Raw genomic sequence first — 24,230 nt, 5'->3', positions numbered from 1 at the left:
GTGCACAAAAAGGTGCATATGAAACACGACGCCAACACAAGTAATGTGTGCAGGTGTGTGTCAGCACACCTTATACAACAACACATACATTGTCAAAAGGCCCACACATTGTTTGAATCAGTTTATTGGCATGAATAGTGGGGTCCTACACAAACACACTATCTTTTCCCAAAGTTAACTTACAAAAACTTAGGCGAGAGATTTCTGAACTTGGTTTTTGTCTGTTACCCTCCCTTTAAAGAGGTCATGCTTTTTTACCGCAGTAAGGACTGCTTGCTTTGTCCTGGTTCTGGAATGTCCGTGTTCCGGAATGCCAACCCTTTTCAAAATGTCTGGGTTCCGTAAAGTTTAGATTCTGGGATTTCCGTCTTCCAGAATGTCTAGGTTCTGGAATGTCTTGGTTTCGGAACGTATGTGTTCACTTCCTGGACTATGAATGAATATAACATTGTAGAGAAATACAGTTAACCAATTTTTATTGGGCTTTGATGGCGATTGGGTTTAAAAACATTGTATGCTGTGTTTGCTATCATAGCATATAATCCAAAACCATCAGGGAGTTCTTCTTCACAAACCCAAGGCCTTTAATTGGCTACATTTAATGTTAACGTTTTCACACTCCGATAGTAAAGGGTTTGTCATTGCTGCCCTCTTTACAATTAAAAACACTGTCGTCAAAGTCTCATTAAAATGTGGTTCTGACGTGGGTTGCAGTGCTGCATTGTTTTCAATACTGGCGCTCTAAGCGCAGTTTTTATTGTGGCGGAATAAAAATGTTGATGCATTTGCTGGAATATGAGCTATGATGGCTAACCGAACATGGAGATGAGAAGGAACACACTCATATCTCCAGGAGACACGGGGAGAATTATCAAGTTATTACTCACATTAGAAACATTTCAAACGAAAGCTTTTCACTGTCAGAGTTAATCAGATGCCTTGAAAAGAAATCACATTATATATCCCATCATTAAATATTGAATTGTGATTTGCTACTAGCACGCCTGCAGGGTAAGAGTATATGGGCTCTGTTTATTTCAAATCCATTGTGTTGCTATAGGGGAACTCAGGTGGTTATTATGTGTCGTACAATTACAGCAGCTCGCTTGAGGGACGAGCAAATGACAATGTAATTGGACAGATGATACAGCATGGCTCTTGGCCTCATATCCATGTCACAGGTGGTTGATAAATAACCTGCTGAGCTGAAATTGTTCAGTGTGTGTGTGTCAGTGAAATTACATTTGACAAATCATCGAAGACATCTCGCTAGATGAGGGGAATAACAGTTTATTTCCACGAGGACAGGTTGTTTCATCATGTAGTTACATTTAGATAACGCCATCAGTGTGACGTGAAGTGAGAACTTCCATGTGTGAGTGCGCAAATGGGTTTGTGTGTGTTACCGATCTAAGCTGAGAATTGTATCCGACTGAGTTACAACATCGTGGCCTAGTCATCCATCTGTTCCGCAGCCCCAAATGCAATTGTAATTGCATTAGTCCAGTGTTGATTTTTTTATTAGACACCTTTTCCCTTAGTCCCCAGGCTCATTTTCCTTTATTAGGCCGACTCTGAAAGGACAATACAGAGCCCCACACGGGCGCGTTTAGAGTCCCTCCAGGCAAAGCTTCATTCCAACCGTGAGCGAATGATAAGACGGCAGAAGTGAGACCACCGAGGGGATTTGTGAAGGAATAGTCTTGTTTTGTACCTGTCCACACAGGTATGTTTCCAACCAGCCATCAAGAAAAATGTACTTTGAAGTCTGCAAATATCATACAAAAAGCAACAGGATGGAATGCTTCAATATAAATACATCACTCACAAATGGAAAAGAAAATAGTACATTTGGAAAGCAAGTTTGTTGGCAAGTGTTGTAAAAAGACATGCCTCAATCTGAAAATAAAAATAAATACATCAAGGCTAATGCTTAAAAAAGCCCGTACTGGGTTACTTAGACATGGAAGCAACAGTTTGATTTATGTTTCAACGTGAAAGTCAGATTTTCCTCCTTAGAAATGAATGGATTACTTTAACAATAGATTCAATTATTACGTGTAATTTAAGGGTTATTGATCGTGGTAATGAACCCGCCAATAATTATCAGCCGTCAGCTCTATATGAAACTTCATCTAGTTTCAGCTCCTTGTTTTTGGTTTAATAAAAGTATTTGAGGAACCTCATCCTTTTTCCATTTATCCTTTAATTAGATACATTATAATAAAGACGTGGATTAACCCAAATCAGCTGCTGCTTGGGTCTGTTTTCAACTCAGTTTTAATAGTTTTCCTTCCTCACTCTCTTTTGCATTGTCACCAGTCCTAAGGCAGCGATGAGTCACAGCTCTTTAACTCAGGCCTTCACATCAGCACCGTGTACTTGAGTGTTGGCCAGCAGTGTCACTTACCAATATGTGTAACTTGTAAGACTCGCCCTTGGCTTGCAGCTCTCTCCCCATCATTTTGCCGACTGCTTTAGTGTCTGACGGAACATGAAGGGCAGCTGATCTCTGACAGAGTCACACACCTCGGAGACTTACCTCGGTGTGTAGCCCCTTCTCCGTAACAGCAGCTCAAACGCATACAGTGGTAGATGGATGTGTGAGTGTGTGGATGATCGCTGCTGGTTGTTTAAGTGGCCAAGTTATTACCAATCTGTTGGGTAGAAGTAGGACAGGGATTACAACTAGAGTAAAATCTACTCTCACGCGCCACCATGAAGTTGTGTTTTTGAGTGGAATGTGTGGGCAATTTTTGGTTGGATTGCCATCAATTTTGGTGCCCATATTTTGTGTCCCGCTCGGTCGGATCCCCTTGACTTTTCAACTAGCACCATCTTTGGGTGAAAAGGTCAAAACTAACGATGTTCCCATGAGTCTCTGTGTTTGTGTGTTTAGAGCTAAATAGCAAAGCTCAGCATGTTCAAATGCTAAAATTAGGTGGTGAACATGTCCATGAGTTATGTTCAGATTTCTATTAATTGTATTATTATTGGGTAGCCAGAATGGGAGGATCCTTTTCTTGTCATCACCACATTTTTCCATCACCGCAATAATTGGACAGTTTTCCAGTTGAATCCGGGTCCTTAGAACAAATTGTCATCTATATATTTTTGTTGCTGCTTGCGTTCCTCCTGAAACTTTTTTCTTCTTGTGTAGGATAACTTGATTCAATTCAATTAATTTTGTATAGCCCCAAAACCACAAATACAAGATTTGCCTCGGAGGGCTTTACAATCTGTACACATAACATCCCTGTTGCAGGACCTCACATCAGATCAGGAAAAACTCCTCTAAATAAAGATAGTAAAAACCCTTTCACAGGGAAAAAAGGAAAGAAACCTGAGGGAGAGCAACAGAGGAGGATCCCTCTCCCCGGATGGACAGAAACAATAGAAGTCATGTGACCACAGTGTGCAACGTAACAGAGTTACAATATATTACATGAATAAAACAGAAACTATTCATATAATGAGTAGTAGGCATGGACCACAATTCAAATATTCACAGTCCATGTTAACGGAAGAGGTAGAGAGGAGGGGCATTAGCAGGGCCATGGCGGCAGGACCAGCTCCAGACAGCCATGATCCGTGATGGGGGCAGGACCAGCTCCAGACAGCCATGATCCATGATGGGGGCAGGATCAGCTTCAGACAGCCATGGTCAATGGAAACTTAAGGCGATGAAGCACAGAGGCTCCCAGAAAGGAGTAGAGTTAGTAATGTGCATTGAAAAGACAATAATTTATACAGGAGAGAAAAAGGAGGGGAAAGGAGAAGAGAGATGAAAGGAAGAAGAGGAGAGGAGGAACTCAGTGTATCCTAAGATGTTCATTCTACTGCGCAACCCTGCATGTTTCAGAACGTCAATGCCGGAACTTTGAACCTGGAAGGAGGCAGGAAGTATGACACAAAAGAGCAAGTACAGGGAGTGAGTGAGCAAAGCGTTATCATGCTTAGGAGTATGTGAATGAATGTAAAGTTATTTCAACTGGATTACTCTGCGCGTCAGTTGTGATCCGCTGCTCTTCCCCTCGGCTCCTTTTTTAACCTTTCTCTCTTTCATCAGTCTTTTATTCCCTCATTTAAGTGCATTGCTGCGGTTTCCTCCCTCTTTCCCCCTCAGCTGTGTCTCCCCAATCCACCTCTGTCCCATTCTCATGGTCTCCTACTCTGTCTTCATTTTATCTTATTGCTGTCCTGCTCATCCTACTCTCGTCTTTTCTTTCCATCCTCATACGCTTCAGCTGTATCACGCTCCTTCACCCACCCTCTCCTCCTCCTCGCCTCACTTTGTGTGAGCCACTTCTCCTCCACAATTGTATCCTCCGTATCTAACTCCACTTCCCTCTCCTCCTGTTCCATGCTTTTTCCTCTCCTTCAAAACATTCGTGAAAATGTAATGTGCTTTTAAACATGGGTAAATCACAGTCATTTTGTGCCATTATGATGATTACCACAAACAAACAAGACCATTACAGGAAGATTTACATCTCCTCCCGGCCTCCGCAAAGCATTTTGTGTGACGTGTTGCCAGCTCAGGGCCCCCATTAAATGCGCAAGACCGTTTCACAGAAATAGGATGCTTTGCTCGTGGCCAAAATTGAACCGGAGCGGGAGAGTTTCTGGTAATGGCAGAGGGTGGAGGGAATTACAATTACCTTAAACATGTTTATCTACAAAGTGAGGAACGTGGAACCATTAGTTTCCTTGCAGTTTAGCTACACAGGTTGGAACAACACGACATGCAGTTCCTCAAATGGCCACTTGAGGCTGGCTGTAAAAGACAGACAATCCCCATAATAAACTTGTTTACAGCCTGACTGCTAGGCTGCAACCTCTCAGTCTCAAAAGTAAGCCGATAGTTTCTTAAACTTATTAAGCATTATCTCCACTGACCAGAAGAGGGCGACTACTCTTGTGGCAAAAAATAAGTCAAATTGTATAGAAGTCTATGAGAAAATCACTCTCCTTATCTCTTGATGTATTCCCTCTGGAAACCTTGTAAACATGAGTGCATGTCTCAATCTCTAGTTTCAAGGCTTCTTCTAAAAAGCATGATGTTTATTTAGTAAGTTATGGTCTATTTAGAGTAAAAAGGACTGTAAAAGCAGAGGATACTTCAAGCCGGAGCTACCGTATGATTGACATGTTGTTTTTAGTCCAAATAGTTGTGACTTTTACCCTACTAGAGCCTCACATGGCATCTCTAGGTCACTCCTCCGCTGTTCAAATATGGTCACTTAGGTCCGTTAGTTGCAACAACAAAAAAAGGCTAAAATGACGACGGACAAAATCCAAATGTCACACATCTTGGTCCACAAGCCAATGAGTGACGTCACCATGACTACGTCCACTTCTTATATACAGTCTGTGGTTGCAGTCCTCATAACATAAGAGGTAAATGTGAACATTGGTCATCTTAGATCTTTGAAAAAAAAGCTTGTTTCTAGAAAAAAAAATACATATTTATTTTGAAATATATAATTTGTGACATTTTAAAATGTTTTCAAAGCCTGCTGCTTGCCATCCATATTCAAGCCATGCATCATTCCATGTCAAGTGTGGACTCAGGGCAAAGCTCCTCCTGAAACTACTAGTGGAACTACGACTGGAATCAGTATACTGATGGGATTACATTACATTTCATTTAACTGATGCTTTTATCCAAAGCAACTTACAATAAGTGCATTTAACCATGAGTACAAACTCAGAACAACAAGAATCAGGAATGTACAATTTCTTCACTAAAGTCAAACTACAAAGTGGGATCAGTAAGTGTCATTTAAGTGCTACTAAAGTGCTGCTACGCTGCTACTTTACTTATTCAAGGTGTTATCGAAAAAGATGTGTTTTTAGTCCAAATAGTCGTGACTTTGTTGAGTGTTAAGCTTCCAGTGACGGAGCTACAAGCCGAATGGCAGAAGCCGAGCGGAGTGAACGGGCTGGGGTGTACGTGTTCACTTTACACCACGTCCTAAAATGAAGTTTGAGAAAATAATCTCTGACCAGACACTCAAACTTAAACGATTGTTCCTTTTCATCCTTCCTGTCTGGATATTCACCAATCGCTCCATTGGTCTTTCTTTATTCAATGCCAGCTTGTGTGTTTTTGTCCCTCTGGCTGCCTGTACTCACACACACACACACACACACACTTATTTGTGTGTGTCCATCTATATATATTTGTGTTTTTGTGTGTTTTCGAGAAGACGGAGTGAGGTCTGAGGCCACAGCGGCCTCAGAGCCCCGGGCTGCTGCAAAAAAGATGGATGGCCACTGACTTGTAAACACACTAGGACACACAATCTCATGCACACTTGTTTTCTCCACACCGCCCACGGTGAAGAGGGGAGGCTTTCAAAGGGACTGTGGAACCTTCAGTCAACTAGACTTTTTTGGGCACATTCCAACCTGAAGCTGTTGTGTCTCCTTCTCCAGCTTTCTCCACATAGAGATGTGGAGTAAGCTGAAGAAGTGGGGGGAAAACAGTAAAAGCTCTTATTGAACCAGAAAGGGTTAATACGAACTTTTCCCATTCTGTCGTAATGAACTGCAGCGCCACACTAAATCCATCATTTGTCTTGCTGCTTGCGGCTAAATATAAAGTCTGCGTTGATGCATTATGATAGATGTGTTGTGCATAAAGTGGCCATAATGCTGCAGAGAGACGATGGGAGTGCAGCTCCCCACTACAATAACACTATGGCACAGAGTCATTTTATCCCGATAAGAGACCGATAAGAGGCTCTTAAGCCTCCGAGAAGTGGAGCACACTTTGCTGTCCTTGGTTGAAAGTACTCAACCCTCAGTCGTGTCAAATGGTCAATTTTAGCCTTTTCTGTCAATGTCTCTTTTGTATTTTCCCTTGCTTTATAGTCATCCATTTAGAGACAAATTGCCTCACGTATCTCTCTCTCAGTCTTTGTCTCTTTCTCTTCGCAGGGAGATGAAGTGCTTACTGTCATTAAGACTAAGGCTCAGTGGCCGGCATGGCAGCCGCTCAACCTGTAAGTATCACTCAATGTCAGTTTCACTGAATGGGAGAGGCACTTCTGCGAGGGATGGAAATTCAAATAATAACTAAAAAAACAACAGGAAATCAATCTTAAACAGAACTTAACATCCCCTTTTTTTATTTGTTATTAATTTAGTGCTTTATGTTTCAACTAGTGTACTAATTTGGTCACACTTGAGATAATTAAAAAAATAAGTCATATCACTTTTAACTCTCATAACTTATCTCTTAGGTTTAGGTAACAAAACAATTTTGTTAGGTTGAGGCAACACAACCACTTCAAGTTAGGTTAGTTAGGGTTCCAAAACGATCATAAAATACCTAGTTAGGTTTAAGCAACATAATTACTTGGTTAAGTTTGAAGGAAAGATTGTTGTTTGGAGGTACGAATGTTATGTCACAAAAAAATTATGCCACTACTCGTTTCACGTGAATAACATACCATAGATTTTATTTTTATTATTAGGATTTAACATACATTCATCACTTTTGTCGAGACGCTAAAGGCAAATATTTTTTTTTCATGGTACATAATACATGAGACCAAAATTTGCAGCTTCATTCCTCTCCAAATTTGGAAGTATTTTCTGATTTGTGGAGTGAAGGAAAAGAAGTATTAAAAATTCCCTCGGCGAAAAACTCAAATATTTCAATAAACTTTAACAAGAATTTTTAATCTGACTCAAGTATTGTTCAGATTTCTAGTGTATCTAGTGTATTTCTGTGTGATAAAAAGTTGTTGTTATGTTAAGTAATTAAGTTGGGACGTTTCATGACGTTACCTATTAGTTCATTTTTTTTCTGTCACGAGCAGTCTCTTTAACACATTAATATGTTACTGTCAGTTACAATAAATGTTGCAATGCGAAACGCCCACAGCATATATTCACACATATTTCTTAGCGTATATTCACTGACATAATACATACAGAGAGTTTGAATTTCAGTTGAATGGTGGTCACTACATTTTACATGTTGACCATGAACACGTCGTCCTCACTGGAGCTCTTAATGGAAGTCTCCCTTATTTATTCATCCTCGTTTTTAGCAGGATTGTGATTCACAATCTCCATTGTCGCCTGGATGGAAAGCTTTTAGAAACACATTTAGTGTGGGTTGACCTATCAAATGTTTTGGTCAGAATTCCAAGCTAAAAACTTCTTTTTTTCTTCTTTTGGTTCATCGGCATAACACAATCTGTTAAGTCTTAAGTACACAAAGATATACAGAACCAGTGATCCGTAAATTACATATTATCACAAATACTACATCTACATAATTTAGCTCATGCCGAATGATAAATGGAAACTGACAACATGTTGCAGAAATCTTTAATGCGACCTTGCCGTGAATCACAAAGCCCGACCCTTCATAATGAGCGGTATCAAATGCTCATTAGCTGGATAAGTGCTTCACAGTTTTACAAATGTTTCGAGGGTTAGTTGACTAAGCTAAAGATTTGGGGCGGTTTCTTTGACCATCTCTGAAGTCCACAACATAGCACTCCTTTTCTACTTAAATACAGATTCAATCTAACTGTTGTGTGTAAGTGAGACATGTCTATTTAATAGTTTACAGTGTTTTCTTTTCATGTCGCTCTACAACTAACTTGATACACAAGGGATGTGTTGTCCTTTTTTAAAATATCCTCTACTGTTTATATATATATACCTATTTACTTGAATAGGTACTCTGAAGATAACATGTATTTGTATATATGTATGATTGAGAAACTTTTATTCTTTCATGTCAAGTATATAGGAGAGTAAAATTATTTTGTTTTGGGCTCCTTAAAATTTTAGCATAATAGCAATAAAACTAATCCCCCAAAGAAGGGTATGAAATGCTAATACTATACAGTATAATGATACAAACTTTGTGCATATAGTGTATGTAAAACTGTTGTGTAATTTATGTGGACATTGTGTGGAAATGCTTGTGTGAGCCTGATGAAAACAGCTGCCTAGTATCTTATTCGCCCCGGAGCTGCGATGCTGCTTGCCAGACGGCAGCAGCCTTAACCGTCGGGGTGAGTGGGGTCACTGACGATCCCGCGGGCTTTACTGCCACAACAATTGCTGTAAATGTCCCGGACGGCGGGCAGCTCACATCCACAGATCTTGATCTTGAACGATTACAAATAATCCTTAATTGTTTTATGATTTCTTCTTTTTATGCAGCTCTTTAAAAAGCCAGGCTGAATAGTCACATACTCTGGCATCCTGTGCACTCCTTGGAACTAGCTCAAGAGCAATTAGAAACCTATCTCAGTTCTTGCCTCAGGCACTGCATGAGCTTCAACACACACACACACACACACACACACACACACACACACACACACACACACACACACACACACACTAATGTACCGTATCTTTCACCAAACATCTGTTTAATTACCCCTCCTAGCGTTGTCTGTCATTTGCGATACATTGTGCCGCTATTATTTTTACTAATGAGAACCTTCGCACACTTGCACATAAACACGCACACACACATGCACGATCACATGAAATATGAGCTAATTTTGTTCAATTTTGCATGCAAAGTTGTCAAGTTGTTATGTCTCGGTTAAGACGTGATAATTAAGATACCAGGGACTGTTTTTCATACAAAAAACTTTAAATTACCCTATTATTATCTTTGAAGGTTTTATTATTTCCCGTAGATTTTTAGACGTTGGCAGAGAACATTTTATTATGAGCTATTTTCTGCCGCTAATTGGATGTTTCGGAGGTTCAATTATCCAGCAATTAGCACAGGTTTAGTCGGGCCAGAGGTCTTGACATCAGAGCCATTCACACGTTTTCAATGAAAACATTGCTGACTTAGAACTGTCTCATTATAATATTGAATTATCTGGATATAACCTTTTGTTTGTTTCCATTTTTTTCTTCTTCTTCTTTTCTTTACCCTCCCGTATCACCAGGCGAGCAGCTCCATCAGCTGAGTTTTCTGTGGACCGGACCCGTCACCTGATGTCCTTCCTCACCATGCTGGGGCCCAGCCCAGACTGGAATGTGGGACTATCGGGAGAGGACCTCTGCACCAAGGAGTGTGGCTGGGTCCAGAGGCTGGAGACGGGCCTCATTCCCTGGGATGCAGGCACTGACAATGGTGTCACATATGAGGTAATCTAACATGACGTAACTGGTTTGGTCATAAGTTGGTTGGCAATGGTAGAAACCTGAGACATCCTCAAAACTGAACATATTTAAACAGCAGCATTTTTTCCTCTCACGATGAAGGAAAATAGCCGATTTGTGTGCTGCGTGATAATTCCTGCCACACCTAATCCAAAGGTGTGGCAGGAATTCACTTGCAACCCAGTCAAAGCCGTCAAATGATCCCAAAACTTAACTTTACAGAACAAAATGGACAATTTTTATTAACATGAATAGATATGACGCAGTTTATAAAAAAATAGGTGAGGATGGACTACAACCGGGAACCTCCACTATCCGCCAAGGCACCCAAAAACACACTATCCCCCTGCACTGGAGGCGTTGGAGGCTAAGCTTGCGATGCCGTCCAACTCCCCGGTGAAAGGCTTTGCTGGACGGCGGGAACAGAGCCCAGCTGGCGTCAGCAGTGCTTTTGTGGGGGCCCCGAGATGAGGTGTGATGGCGTCCACAGCACTCTCAGCCCTCCCAAATACTGGAACAGCTAGCCCCCTTGATCAAACTGTCTCCATCACCGGCAGCACTAAGCGGCTACGAACAACCCCCTGTCCAATGTGTATTGTGCTACATGTATGTGAATCGCCTTTGCTTCCTTGGTTCCTGGAAGGTCTTTTTAAACGACAGTTTCCAAGTAGATAATGGACCATTTCTCTGGAAAGTGTTCCCCTAAAAACATACTGAGTCGGTTTACCACCAGATAATGCATGCCGCGCTACATCACAACAGACATTGAATCATTGCCACCTAGGGGCAGAATCACGGAAATACAAGTCTCCTTGTTCAACTTTGCACAAAGCAAAGACTTGGAAGTTTCTTTCTGCTTGCAGACATGAAATGTGTGGCATGCAATGTCTCCCACATGATGTGATGGATGTCCTCTGTACCTTTTTAACCAAAAAACTCAGAGAAGATACTTTTAGTGAACTTGTAACCACAAAGGACATCATCAATGTCGCGGGTACAGTTCTGTAGATGTACATTCATATCTCCTTCTCCTAATTCTGTCGTGGATGTCTTCCTTTTCTCATTCACTACTCCTGCATATGTTAGGTTGGTTTGAAACTTGAAACAACTCTGAGTTAACCTGTGAGAACAAAGAGAATAATTAATGTGAGGGAAAAGAGAAGAAAAGAAGCCCCGCACCAGATGGCTGATGGGAGAAGCGGCGGCTGTAGGTGACTCTCAAGAGCCCCTGACATCTACCTACCTCACCCGTCAGACTAAAATCACGGCAGCCATTAGAGTGTTATTACTTTTTATGAATTCTTGCTTGCTTACTTCAAATTACTGCCGCTCCACTGTTCCCTTCCCCTCCAGAGAAATTATGTTGTTCTCCTTCTAAAAGCCTGTTTCAAAGACACACAGACTCTGTACGTTTGCTATTGGATTAGTATTCTTGTCCCACGAATAATTCCCATGTCCTAAATTTTGTCTGTTTAACTTTGATTACTCTTACCATTGCTCAGTGGAAGACTCAGACCGTTCACCCTCGAGTTGTATATTATACTCAGTATACAGTACTAGAGCAGATGTTTTCCTCTAGGACACCAACCATTCCAACTCCAATTGCTCCATTTTCTTAATGCTAATGCAAGAGGGGGGAATACTCTCCCTTCAAATCATTGTCATCTTCATCGGTAGCATCTTATTACTTGGGCTTGTTTTCTAGAAGGGTCACAAGGGGCTCGATGTGTTCCAGAGGCATGATATATTTTATGTATAAGATACTCAAAGCTGTAATAATCTATTTGCTTTTTATGGCTGCCTGGGGGCAACTGAACCAGCTGTGAACACAGCTTTGACATATTATTACCATACAGTTAAAAGCTATTATGACAACTGTGTTAAAGACATGCCGTTATATATATTAGGCTGTCATGGAGCAACATTATTTTTTACAACATTAAACTTTGTTGTAGTCTCCAGTGGGAAATTGTCTCACGTTATCTGTCCGTTGTGGCATAAAGTCAGCTTATATTTATATTATATGCTAATTAGCTGGAAAACAGCACTGATAAATGCAAAACCAAAACAAAGAACTGTAAGGTGACAAATACGGTATGTCGAGAGGAGTCTGGCCATTGTTATTTATGGGTTTGTCTAAGCAAGCAAAACTTTTTACATGACACAAATTCATTTGATTCATTGTTACCATAAAATAGACAAGTGTTTAGCAGCTGTAACCTTTGAATATTGTACTTTGTTCTCACTTTATTCCTTATTGCGTCTTTTTTTTTCAGTCACCAAACCAACCCACCATTCCTCAAGAGAAGATCCGACCTTTGACCAGTTTGGACCACCCCCAGAGCCCGTTCTACGACCCTGAGGGAGGGGCAATTACCTCTGTGGCCAGGCTGGTGGTGGAACGCATCGCTAGAAAGGTACGATGTCATATTGAAAAGTAGGTATGCTTGTATAAAAACGTTTCTTGACAAAAAATTCCACTTATTAGCATTTTACAAAACGTGCAGTGATCTACAACCACGTTGCCTAAACCGCAGTGAAGCATCATGTTCATAACCTTCACAGGTGACTTTTTTTAAAGTCTTTAACTGTCATTGAATATTCACTCAACTTATATGTGGAAGAAATACTGTATGAGAAGTACAGCTAACACACTATGTTAAGCAAGTAAAATGCCATTTTTAAAACAATTTATTTTCACAAATTTGGGCTTACTTGCACGAGACTATCGCTGGCAAATTTACGTTGTAGCTGACAGCTCTTTTTTTAAGATATGTCATTGACATACAAGTTAAGACCTTATGCAGGGTTTCAACAACAAGCAGCTGTTGTTTGCTTTCATGTTGAAACAAGACTGCTTCGTGATGATGTTGTCAAACTATGTAAACTCTGTGGATTACACATACAGGCCTGGAGGTTACTTCAGAAAATAACTTCATTCCACAAGACACAGAACTTTTGAAATATCATTGTTACATACACAGCCAATTGTTATCTAGTGAGATAACCATTGCAATAATACAAGTATTTTGCTCGGAGTTTTGGATGATTTATTCATGGGTTTTTCTTGTGTGGTACAGGGTGAACAGTGCAACGTGGTGCCGGACACCATAGACGACATCGTTGCAGATATTGGACAGGAGGAGAAGGAAGAAGGTACAGTAAATGCACACATACGCACAAATAAAATGGGAGTAGAGCGGATGCAGCTCCGGAGACGGTTGGCTGGCTAGTTAGCTATGTAGCCTCTCATTCTGCGGGTAACACCAGGAGTGAGAGTAAGGCCCGCTGGACACCAGCTTGCTTTTCAGTTAATTTTCTGTCACCAGTGTAGCATGAAATCGTGGTGGAATTTTGCTAGCTAACTGGCCAACTGTCTGCTAGTTAGCTAGATAGCTTGCTTGTTCATTCCCCCACCCTTTAATGCTACACTGGTTACAGAAAAGGAGCTGAACAGAATTGTCACTATACTAGCGATAGCAATGTGCTTTCCGACGCTGTGACAATCAAGTAAGGATGAAGCATTAAGTTATTAACGTCAGAAGTTTGCGCGCTACAACGATTGCTGCGACACCGATACAAATAAAAATGGCCTCAGCTCTGGCTATCCTGTGATTTTTAATTTGGTTGAAAAATGTCCTTTACTCCCATTTAATTTAAGTAAACAGACCTTTTCCTGATTACAGTTCTTCTGGGAAAGGCCCAAACAAGATACAATGGATTCACTTTTAGGGCTCGATGGAGTGTACTATTCTGACCATGTCATTACGTGATATTGCATTCCTTTATGTTCTTTGAACTCTTTAATTCACTCTGTGTTTGCAAAACATTCACATGAGCTATTATCCACTTACAGACTGAGTAGACACTGCAGGGATTCAGGGACGTGTGATGCTCGAGGACACACACATAACTCATTACAGACACAACTGGTTTGGAGGCACAGATGGGCTCAGGTCAGGTAGTCAGAACACACAGAGAGCAAGTCCTGTCCCTATCAAACACACTTTATATTCCGCTATGCATCACAGATCCTGTCACTTTTGGACAACGATATTTCAGCAGTGCTGCATACTAAAACCGTTTACGGTCAGAGTTGTATTGGTAATTTACTGGATAACCGCAATATCATGGTTTCTTTTCTCTCGTGCTCTCTTTTCATCTCACATCCTCACACATTTTTTTGTATCTATTATACATGTTTTGTTCAAGTAGTGAGACCACGACAAAGAATAAACATTTAGGATGTTTGCAACCCCTTCACCTAAAAATGGGCATTTGTATTAGCAGATACACCTTTTAAAGTAATACTGCCCGGTTCCTGATTTTTTTTTAAAGTTCACTGTTAGAGTATTTTATTAGTTTATCTACAATGTCCACACCGCTTAACTAAAGCATTATTTTACGAGTATTTCGAGGAAAGTCAAAGCATTTGGTTCAAGAAGTAATTCAAGGGAAATTATTTTGTATTATTTGTTTAAGATTTCAAAAATAAATGAAAAAATTCCAGGTGACCGTGAAGAAAGAAGTCCGGAATCTAATGAATTATAATAAAAAAGATGTAATAAAAAGGTGATGATAATTCAGTAAATACAATACTTGATCAAGGTCCTCTAAGTCTCGGCAGAAACCACAGACCGCAAGCAGTTAGCTGTTGTATCCACTTTCTAGAACAAAGAGGTACCGGGCCAAGCTCCGCTCCTTGTTAATTACTCCACAGTCGCTGGGCTTTAGGTTAGTCTTTCCTAATTTCACATCTGAAAACAATGTGTTCAACAGAGGGTTATTCTTCAGCCGTCACCAAAATCCGGTCATCAAAAAAAAGTCTGCGCACCAAAGTCCCACTTCCAGTGTCTTAATGTCCACCTCTGCGCCCTGACCAACAGCCTGCAAGGACTAACTCTTTAAGCTACTGTAACACAATGCTAACAAATGCAGACTACTTCAAAAATTCATGAAAATGTCAGCTGGGACTCCTAAAACAAACTTTCCATAAAACCAAATGTTCTGACGTTCCACAAAAACATTAGTCATCCTACTCAGCGGAAGGCCGCGTAGGGAAGAGTGGCAAACAAAACCTCCAGATTTTCATGAGACCTCTGTTTATGTCCTGTGTGAAATAAAAAGTCAACATTTACCCTGTTAAAGTTATGTACATAACCTAAATTAGTTGACAAACATACCTACCATGATTTTTGATGAAACATAACCAAGTAAGTTTGTAGTGTTTTTCTTTTGGTTGAATTTACAAAGTTAACCGTTTGAAACTGCGACCATAAAAAATACAGTAACAAATGAGTATGGAGTAAATATTCAAGTGTTTTAATTTCTAAATGGTCGTACAATCAATTTATTTTCGAGCACGAACCGGGATCGGCGCTGTGACCTTAAACCCTACGAAATGAGCTGTCCCCTTCCTGCTTGTTAACCAACAGACGGGCTAAACAAGACGCATCAGTGCACACCGGTGTTCGTGTAGTACATTGGCGCTTTGAGCCTATTTTAAGTGGCCTCGAGACGGGTGCGGCATTTTGCCCACGCTGCAGAATATCCTAACAAGAATCTCCCACTACCTGATAAATGTCTTCCTCAGTCAGTCATAGACCATTTGTTCCTTTCCCTCCTCTCTTGCCCATCCTCTTGTTTTCCGCCGCCTCCCATCTCCTCCATTGTGAGATGACACTACAGAGACGAAGCCGGTCCCCTTATGTCCCGCTGCGGAGCCTCACTGCTTTCACTTACGCATCAGCCCCATCTGTTCTCTTCCCTTCCTCTCTGCGTCTCCAGATCCTTTGTTCCCTCATTCTCCTCTGTCATTACATTATCCGGGAGAATTGCCCCAGCTCAAGGTTCGTCCCCGAAGCCTGACGATGTAGTCTCTCTCGCCTCTCTCTGTCTCATTTTCTCTGGCTCTCCTAACCCCCAAGAGAGCACTTTTAATTGAAGCCAGTTCCCCTGCTACTTCTCGGTGCTCCAGCTACCGCTCATAATTGGGCGAGACATTCACAAATCACACTCTCCTCTCCCTCTCCCCCCCACGGATGTCACTCGGTGCCCTCTCGTGGTCCAGTACTGCCAGTAATCACCTGTGGGTACAATGTTAAACAATCAGTGTCAGCCCAACGGACATATCATAATGCCTGTTTCTTCTTGTTAACGCCTGTGCTTCTCTCTCAGATGACACACCAGAGACGTGCATCTACTCGGGCTGGTCTCCCTGGTCGGCCTGTAGCAGCGCAACTTGCGAAAAGGGCCGCAGGATGAGGCAGAGGATGCTGAAGGCCCAGCTGGACCTCAGTGTGCCTTGTCCCCACACCCAAGATTTCCAGCCCTGCATGGGGCCGGGATGCAGCATCGAGGGTAAAAACACACACACATAAATACAGAAGTAAAGGTTGGATAGTGTATGGGGTAGGGGGTACATTCGTTCATCACTGTATCTACTGAAGCAATGTAGGTATGTGCTTGAGCAAGGTGCTCCACTGTAGGTGCTATGTAGGTGATCGGTGGCGCTCCTGCTTGGTTGATTTAGAGAATCATCTAATAATGGTGGATTTGGAAGAGTTTCGCTTCAATAAATAATATTTATTTGGTTGCGTTGCATCTCTGCACTACCAGTAATCCAGCCAAAGTCGGAGAGTATTGCACTCATTGCATCGAATGTAACTTTATTAATTCCCTCTAAACAGGGCCAGAAATGGGAAGCCATATTTCACTAATAAGCATTACCACTCATGAAAATCTGGAGCACACCACTTGTTTCAAGTAGATACAAGTTATTAGTCCAGCAGTCTGTGAAGTGAGTACACGCTGCTGTCTACAACAGCAGACATACTTCACTGAAAATACTGCGTGATGGTTGGTTAGCAACGCTATTCAGATTCAGATTCAACTTTATTGTCATTGCACTTAGCACAAGTACTGTGAGAACAATATGTAATTTGCATCTGTCCAGAGTGCAAAAGACGCATTTAAGGTGCAGTGCCGTGTGGTGGATAATATGATTTTGATATAGACAGTATTGGCAGTATTGATATAGACAGTATTGACAGTATTGACAGTATAAACAGGTATTTACATTATAGGTATTTACATGCTATCTACAAATGGCAACGGTTAAGACTTATTCTTTAAACTGCCCTCTGTGTTTTAATGCATTTTTATAAAAAGGAATACATGCATATGTATATACAAGAGTATATTCTCCCGGAGTATAAACATGCATATATTATCACACACAACCTTCCTCTCGCGTTATAAATATCCAAGCAGGTTCACAAGCAGGAAACACTTTCTTATCCTTTCCAGACATAAGATCTCATTGAGCAGCATTTCATGCAAATCAGATGCGACTGGGCTCATCTACATGTATAATTTTAGTGAATACCATTCTAAATTGAAAAATGTTGCAGCTCTGACATAATTAGTGACGGGCTTACCAAATATCCTCCATTGTCTTGTTCTTACAAGATATTAGTATACAAGATACACATCAGCGGCATGACTTGTTTGCCCCTACACTAGCTTTAGCCCCATACAGTAGCTCTGTGTACTGGATTTTGCCCGTTTATGGAAATAAAAACAGTCATATTTTGAACGTTTTTCTCATGTCAGGGAAACTACTGAAAGCGAATGTTGTCATTTGATCACCTCCAGCTCTCTGAAGTTTGGCGGTGTCAGCAGGACTCAGGTCCCTGGGGACTGACTAGACGTTAAACTCGTTTTTTAGGTTCATAAAATGTACTGGAATTCACAAATATGTTGGATATTACTCCAGATTACTACAAAAACACAGCCACCAGTTATATCTAAATGTTTTACAAATGTATCGTTGTCTCACAGCACACATGAAAAGACTGCCGAGCGCTTTCTTATTAGTTTATCCCATCTTCCTATACCAATATGAAAGCAACAACAATGTCAACAATTTGCTGTTTATTAATGCTGTATTTCATAATTGGAATTGCAGCAGCTACAATGGATCTTGTATGTGGATAATTAATGTATATTTTGTTGATGTACATTTCTGAAGTCTTATAACGCGATGAAAAAAAAAATAATGATTAGTTTGCGTCCAAACCCATGAATATAAACATGCTGGTATCATTGTCTTCTGCCGCACACCGTCACACAAATTATCATTAAAAAAAAACAAATACCGCATTTATTTTCTTGCTCGTGATCCTTGTTTTCCTTTGATCAGCGAGCCCTCAAAATAATAGGCAGATTAAAGCTCAGGTATTCATCTCGTCGTGACTAAAACCCAAAGTGGATGGTTCACTTGGGCTGATCCGCAAGTAGAAACACAAAGCCGCCGCCTCATTTATATTTGGAAATGTTTGTGTAGCCATCGCGTGACTTTTAGGATAGTTGTTGTGGAGGATTTTGCGGCGTGTGTGGTAAGCAACGGCTAAACCGAAGGAGCCGGGGGCTAAGCCGGGAAAGTCAGTGAAGCTCACACATACCTGGAGTAGCTGTGGTTACCTCGAGAGGATCTGTCAGAAAAAATACAAATCCCTAAGCACTGGTTTGGAAACCCTGATTACTTCACTGAAACATGAGATTATGTGGATTGCCTGTTGGCGCCGAGCGTCCTCGAGATGCCGCCGCCGTGTGGGTCTAGTGGCGGTGATGGGATTTGAGGACGGTCGTGTGTTCATTAAGATGCAGAAACAAAATGTAGATGCGAAGACACAAGCAACAACAACACAGCACAAATTTGCCGGGATCCGAGGATCAAATTTGACTCATCTTTTCTTACCTCTCCGATTTCCATCTAAAATAAAACAAACACCCATAAACAAATGTCAAGTTGTCAGTTTGTAACAATGCAGATGCAGCACCGGTCAGTGCCCGGCTTCCCCCCTTTCTCTTGCTTTTGTGATGTCTGTGAGTCACCGGATGAGTAGAGCTCGAACTTTTCAAGGCTGACGGTGCTTCAGACACAGACACACACACACACACACACACACACACACACACACACACACACACACACTGTTCCTGTTCTTATCGATATATCACACAGCAATAGTATTTTGCTTCGGATCACCTTCCATTGTTCTCATTGAGAGCGCCGTGATTGATAATTGCATGGTTCACGGATTGATTGTTCCTGGAAAACACTTTGGCTCTTTGGAGGCCCCGTTGTTTTGAGTTTGGAGATACCCGTATCTTTCATCAACACAACGCTCAGTTCTGCTTTATTAGGCCGCAGCCGGTAAGCAATGGTGCTCTCGGGTGATTTCTCAATGCAACTTCATTTCCACGGTTCGGTTCATTGCCTCGACTCACCTTCAGTCTCTGCACCAGGGGTCCGGCATCAAAGGGCCGTTAGACTCGTAGTGACTCTCTGTAAGTGAGGGATAGGAAGGATCTCGCGGTGCCAGGGCTGGCTAATAGTGATAAAGTACACCAACATGGAGCCTTGTTAAGAGAAGCTGCATTTCACTTTTCAGCTGATAGAGCAGCCGGGGGTCATACATATTGACTTTCACTCCCTCAGGCCCACTCTGTGAGTAGGACTGTCCTCTAGGCAACTTGCCTTATTAAAAAGAGCCAAAGCCGAGCTCTTTTATGAAAGTGGCAACTGTGGCAAGACGATTTAAACAGACTAAAATACGAGACGCTGTTAGAGAGGAGGCTAATGTGGCGTGGAGGAAGACTGTCCTGTAACAAGAGGATCTGAGTTAAACCAAGTCCCCAACAGCGAAGACAATGTTCCTAGTGGCCGAACCATGGAATTACAACTTCCAGGTCCATGTGAGCCCGTTGAGCCCAAAAATGCTTTTCCCCCATTGACTCACATTGGGACTTCCAAATATGAAGACTTAAATGAAGAGACAGTGTGTAACGTTTAGGCGGGTTTATTGGCGTGACATTCAATAAAATATTCAGAACCATGTTTTAATCAGTGTGTAATCATCTGAAACTAAGAATTGTGACATTTTCCTGAGCTCAGAAAAAGCAGTTATGTGGATGTGCAATCAGTGCTGATGGTGACCGTAGTCCACTAGAGGAATACATTTCCCAGTGTGTGCTGTATATACTGAGGAAGCTGATCTCTTCTGCTGGATTCTCCTCATCATACTAGGATGCATTGCAAGCGATTTTGCTGCTTCTGATAAACTGATTCAATGTTACTAAAGCAGATATTCTCACACCTACAGTAAAGAAAATATAACACGCCACCGAACACACGTTTCTCTTTTGCACCAAACTGAACAGCAAATTGTACCATATGTGTTTGGAAAAAGATATCTACTCAGTAAATGCAAGATTTTTATTTCAATTTCACAAATAATATAATATTCTCAGGGAACCTTTTCTAGTTCTATTCCAGTTGCTACTGGGTAGACACAAGTCAACAATTTCAGCTGTTCATTCAAATTCCAGAATATCCAGTCAGCTCCAACGTGCTTCTCTGGAGTCGAATCTCTTCATGTTTCAACAGCAATCCCAGAACCCTTTTCAAGTAATAAACCTCGAAAAGAGAAATAGATCAAAAATGTCTTGGATGTTCTTCTGAAAGCATCTCTTCTCCCCTGGTGGACAGAGCCTTCGACGTGTATGATGTCTGAGTGGATCAGCTGGTCGGCCTGCAGCGTGTCCTGTGGGATGGGGATGAGGTCTAGGGAGCGTTATGTCAAACAGTATCCTGAGGACGGCTCGCTCTGCCAGCTCCAGACTGAGGAGACGGAGAAGTGCGTCGTCAATGATGAATGCTGTGAGGCCTTTTTGTTTTATTGTATTGCTGCGTGACTAGAGAATTGTGTTGAATAATAAAATTTCATAAGTGACTTTAATGTTCTTCCATTACCTAGTGTCTTTGATTTGTTAGCATTTTTTCCCAACTATGAACCATTATGTATATATGAGTTACACGTGTAATAAGAGAAACACATTTTTATTTTCATCTAAATAGATATTATTTAAGCTCGATAGACCTCCATGAGGTTTGCTTTTCCTCCTGTACCTCATGTTCCCCGTGTTCAAGTAGTTGTATGAACCTCAAATGAGATCTAATACTTGTTATTTTCTATGATTCGTTCTGAACGTTCAAAAAAATTACTTTGATACCATATTTTGATCATAACGATAAACATCTAGCATGATTATGAGCAAGATTCACCAAAAATGCTTCTTCTGGCAGTCTGTAAGGTTCAGGGCCTTAGTCCACTTACTAATAAGACACCTTTCTGCAAAGATTAAGACTTAAAGAATCGGAATCTGCAACAATCTGGAACATTGGCAAACACCATAATACTAACTGTGTGTTTTTTGGTGTTGCGTTCCTCCTCCACAGCACCCAGTAGCTGCGTGGTGACCGAGTGGGCTGAGTGGGACCCCTGCAGCGTCACCTGTGGCTTAGGCATGAGAAGACGCGAGCGCATGGTAAAGATGCCCCCTATAGACGGATCCATGTGCAAGACCGAGGTGGCAGAAGTGGAGAAATGCATGATGCCAGAATGTCGTAAGTAAAAAAAAAAAGAGACTTTCTTCATTCTGGGGCCTTTATCGTATTACACGTTGTTTCCTTTGTGTGCGCATCAGAGCTGAATGTGAACATGAGATCTCGGGAAGCCTTGGAGGGAATTTTCTTCAAATGTGTCTTGAAGTTTGGTAGGATGAACTGATTATAGATGATGGGGGTCAAAGGTCAACGTAACTCTACGTTCTTTCCGTCCTCGGGAACAAGAATGGGTCCCATCTCAGCATCTCTGGCTCAAACACCCACTTGTAGCACGTTTCAGCCAAGCAGTCCAGTGCAGTTTAGTTGTTATTTTTGTATTTTTCCTTAAGCATCAACTGATTAGAATTTGGTCAAAGGTCACTGTGACCTCGCAAAACACATTCTGGGCCATAACTCATGGGTTAATATGTTCCCCATGACAATTTAACACAAATGTCAAAAAGGATGAAATGCTGAAGGGATGCCGTTTTGTTCTGACGTGGACTTTAAACTGCAAATAATGAGGGTTTGTCAATGTACACCTGGGCTCAACTCACCTCACTGTAATGCACGAGCACACAGACGAGGGAGATACTGCACGTGAGCACCAACTAGGTTTAGAGCTTCATGATGTTTTTTTTTTAAATGTTGTAAACTTATCCAGATAATTAGCGACAATTGGCCCACCTGACGGTAGCTGTGTTCTTGCATGCGTGTGCTTGTTTGCAGATAGCATCCCTTGCATGCTGTCGCCCTGGTCCGACTGGAGCGACTGCAGCGTGACGTGTGGGCGGGGTTTGCGAACCCGCCAGAGGATGCTGAAGTCAGATCCCGCGGGGTGCTCCGAGGAGCTGGAGCAGACGGAGAAGTGCATGCTGCCCGAGTGCCGTGAGTACCTGAAGCACGCTGCTTTAAGAATGATGGAAAAGGGCTTTTTGTCGGCGCATTCGCTTTAGTTTAAACTTAACGACCTGATTGAAACTGCCCTGATGCATGTGTGTTTCCTGAGGTGTGGGTTGTGTTTGTTTTTTTTGTTTTCGCCCGTCCCATTCCTGTCAATGCGATATCTCAGAAAGGCGCCTCGAGGGAATTTGATCACCAACGTCCGCCTGCACTCAAATTCAGTAATTGATATGCTAATTATGAGATGAACGGATTTTAATGGGTTTTTTTGGCGGCTCTATATTCAGGGGTTTTTTTCCGTCTTACTTCCTATTGAAAGCAGCCGGCTGCTTGTTTCACTTTTTGCCAGCATTATTGAGGATGCAGTCACCTTGTTTGAAAAAGTTTATTGGATTTGTCAACAAACTTAAACTTAAACTGGTTCTCTGCACAAAGGCCCATTACTGTAGTTGGATAGTGTGGGTTAATGCAACATGATCTCACATTGTCCAGTGGGTACTGATAATTGATGACAGTGTAAAGCATTCTGGGTAAGGTGGCTCCACATGGCGCCACCAACCGTCCATGTCGCACAAGTTCACTCGTGTTTTCAGGGGAATGGAACGACACCAAGAGGGAAGGGTAAAGGGCCGGTGCACCACGGGAAAAACGTCTTTTTGAGTTCATCAATCACAACAAGAAATATGCCACGAAACGTGTCCTGTGCTTGTATTAGTTCCATGACGTTTCATTGTCTGGCCGGGTTTCCTCTCGTTCTCCCTTCCAGCCGTCGACTGCATGGTCTCCGAGTGGTCCGAGTGGTCCGAGTGCAACAAGTCCTGCGGCAAAGGGCACACCATCCGGACCCGTATGGTCAAACTGGAGCCGCAGTTCGGGGGCGGGGCTTGCCCCGAGACCATCCAGAGGAAGAAGTGCAAGATCAGGAAGTGCCGGACGAAAACGAAGGAGGAGAGAGGAGGAGGCCGAGGGGCAGGTGCAGGAGGAGGACAGAGAAGGAGACGGGGCAAACAGGGAAGAGACGCGGCGGCCGAGGAGCAGACAGGTTGGTTGGGAACGATGTGCTATATTAGCTTGACGACAGGAGAGCCAGAGTTGAGTTGAGTTGCTTGTGTTTCAGGTTGCAGGATGCGGCCATGGACCGCCTGGACGGAATGCACCAAGCCGTGCGAGGGGGGCATCCAGGAGCGCTTCATGGTGGCGAAGAAGAGAGCCAAAAGCGCCCAGACGGCCGGCTGCAAGGACCGGAAGGAGATCCGCGCCTGTAACGTTTATCCCTGCTAGAGGGGAGCACTACTGTTGGGAGGGGCGGTGGGAGGGGAGCAGCGGTTTACATACGTGAGGCGTGAAGACATGAGTTTATTTGAGGAGGATGATGATGGGGAAGTGTTTTGTGTACAGGGAGGGGAGGGGAGGAGTTGGTTAGATACTTTTGAAGACAAAATATGAGTTTAGATAGGAAGGGTTGGCGGGGGGGGGGGGGGCGGGGAGGGGGGATGATGTGCTGTTTAGTGAAGCCATTGTAGGCATTTAGTTACCAGGGCTGGCATTTACTTTAGACCACAATGGAAGTATTAGAGAGTAAAGTCTGTGTCCTGCAAAAACAATAAAGAAACAACGAGTAGTTTTGCCATTGCGGCCCAAATCTGATCTGTCAATTTGACATTGGGGACTAGGAGTCGCCCATGTGTTACAGATGGAGGATACAAGT

At 42.2% G+C, this 24,230-nt stretch overlaps 1 protein-coding gene across 2 annotated transcripts in view; it reads left to right on the top strand.

Moving 5' to 3' along the window:
• spon1b (spondin 1b) overlaps positions 1–23,943 on the top strand; it is an 82,251-nt gene extending 58,308 nt beyond the window's left edge. The window contains exons 7-16 of one of the 2 annotated variants that reach the window (XM_068602768.1): positions 6,946–7,010; positions 9,951–10,152; positions 12,444–12,584; positions 13,248–13,323; positions 16,345–16,527; positions 20,723–20,893; positions 21,473–21,640; positions 22,349–22,507; positions 23,289–23,564; positions 23,640–23,943. In XM_068602768.1, the coding sequence (XP_068458869.1) occupies positions 6,946–7,010; positions 9,951–10,152; positions 12,444–12,584; positions 13,248–13,323; positions 16,345–16,527; positions 20,723–20,893; positions 21,473–21,640; positions 22,349–22,507; positions 23,289–23,564; positions 23,640–23,803 (1,605 nt within the window). In that variant the 3' untranslated portion in view covers positions 23,804–23,943. The remainder of the gene's footprint in view (positions 1–6,945; positions 7,011–9,950; positions 10,153–12,443; positions 12,585–13,247; positions 13,324–16,344; positions 16,528–20,722; positions 20,894–21,472; positions 21,641–22,348; positions 22,508–23,288; positions 23,565–23,639) is intronic. The other variant, XM_068602769.1, reaches the window with a different exon arrangement.
• Positions 23,944–24,230: the final 287 nt, after the last annotated feature.

This window comes from Clinocottus analis, unplaced genomic scaffold (assembly GCF_023055335.1).
Source record: "Clinocottus analis isolate CAN_PGR_092001 unplaced genomic scaffold, fCliAna1.0.p SCAF_6, whole genome shotgun sequence".
NCBI lineage: Eukaryota > Metazoa > Chordata > Actinopteri > Perciformes > Cottidae > Clinocottus > Clinocottus analis.
Note: the sequence above shows the minus strand (reverse complement) of the source record. Positions and strands in the feature narration are given on the sequence as shown.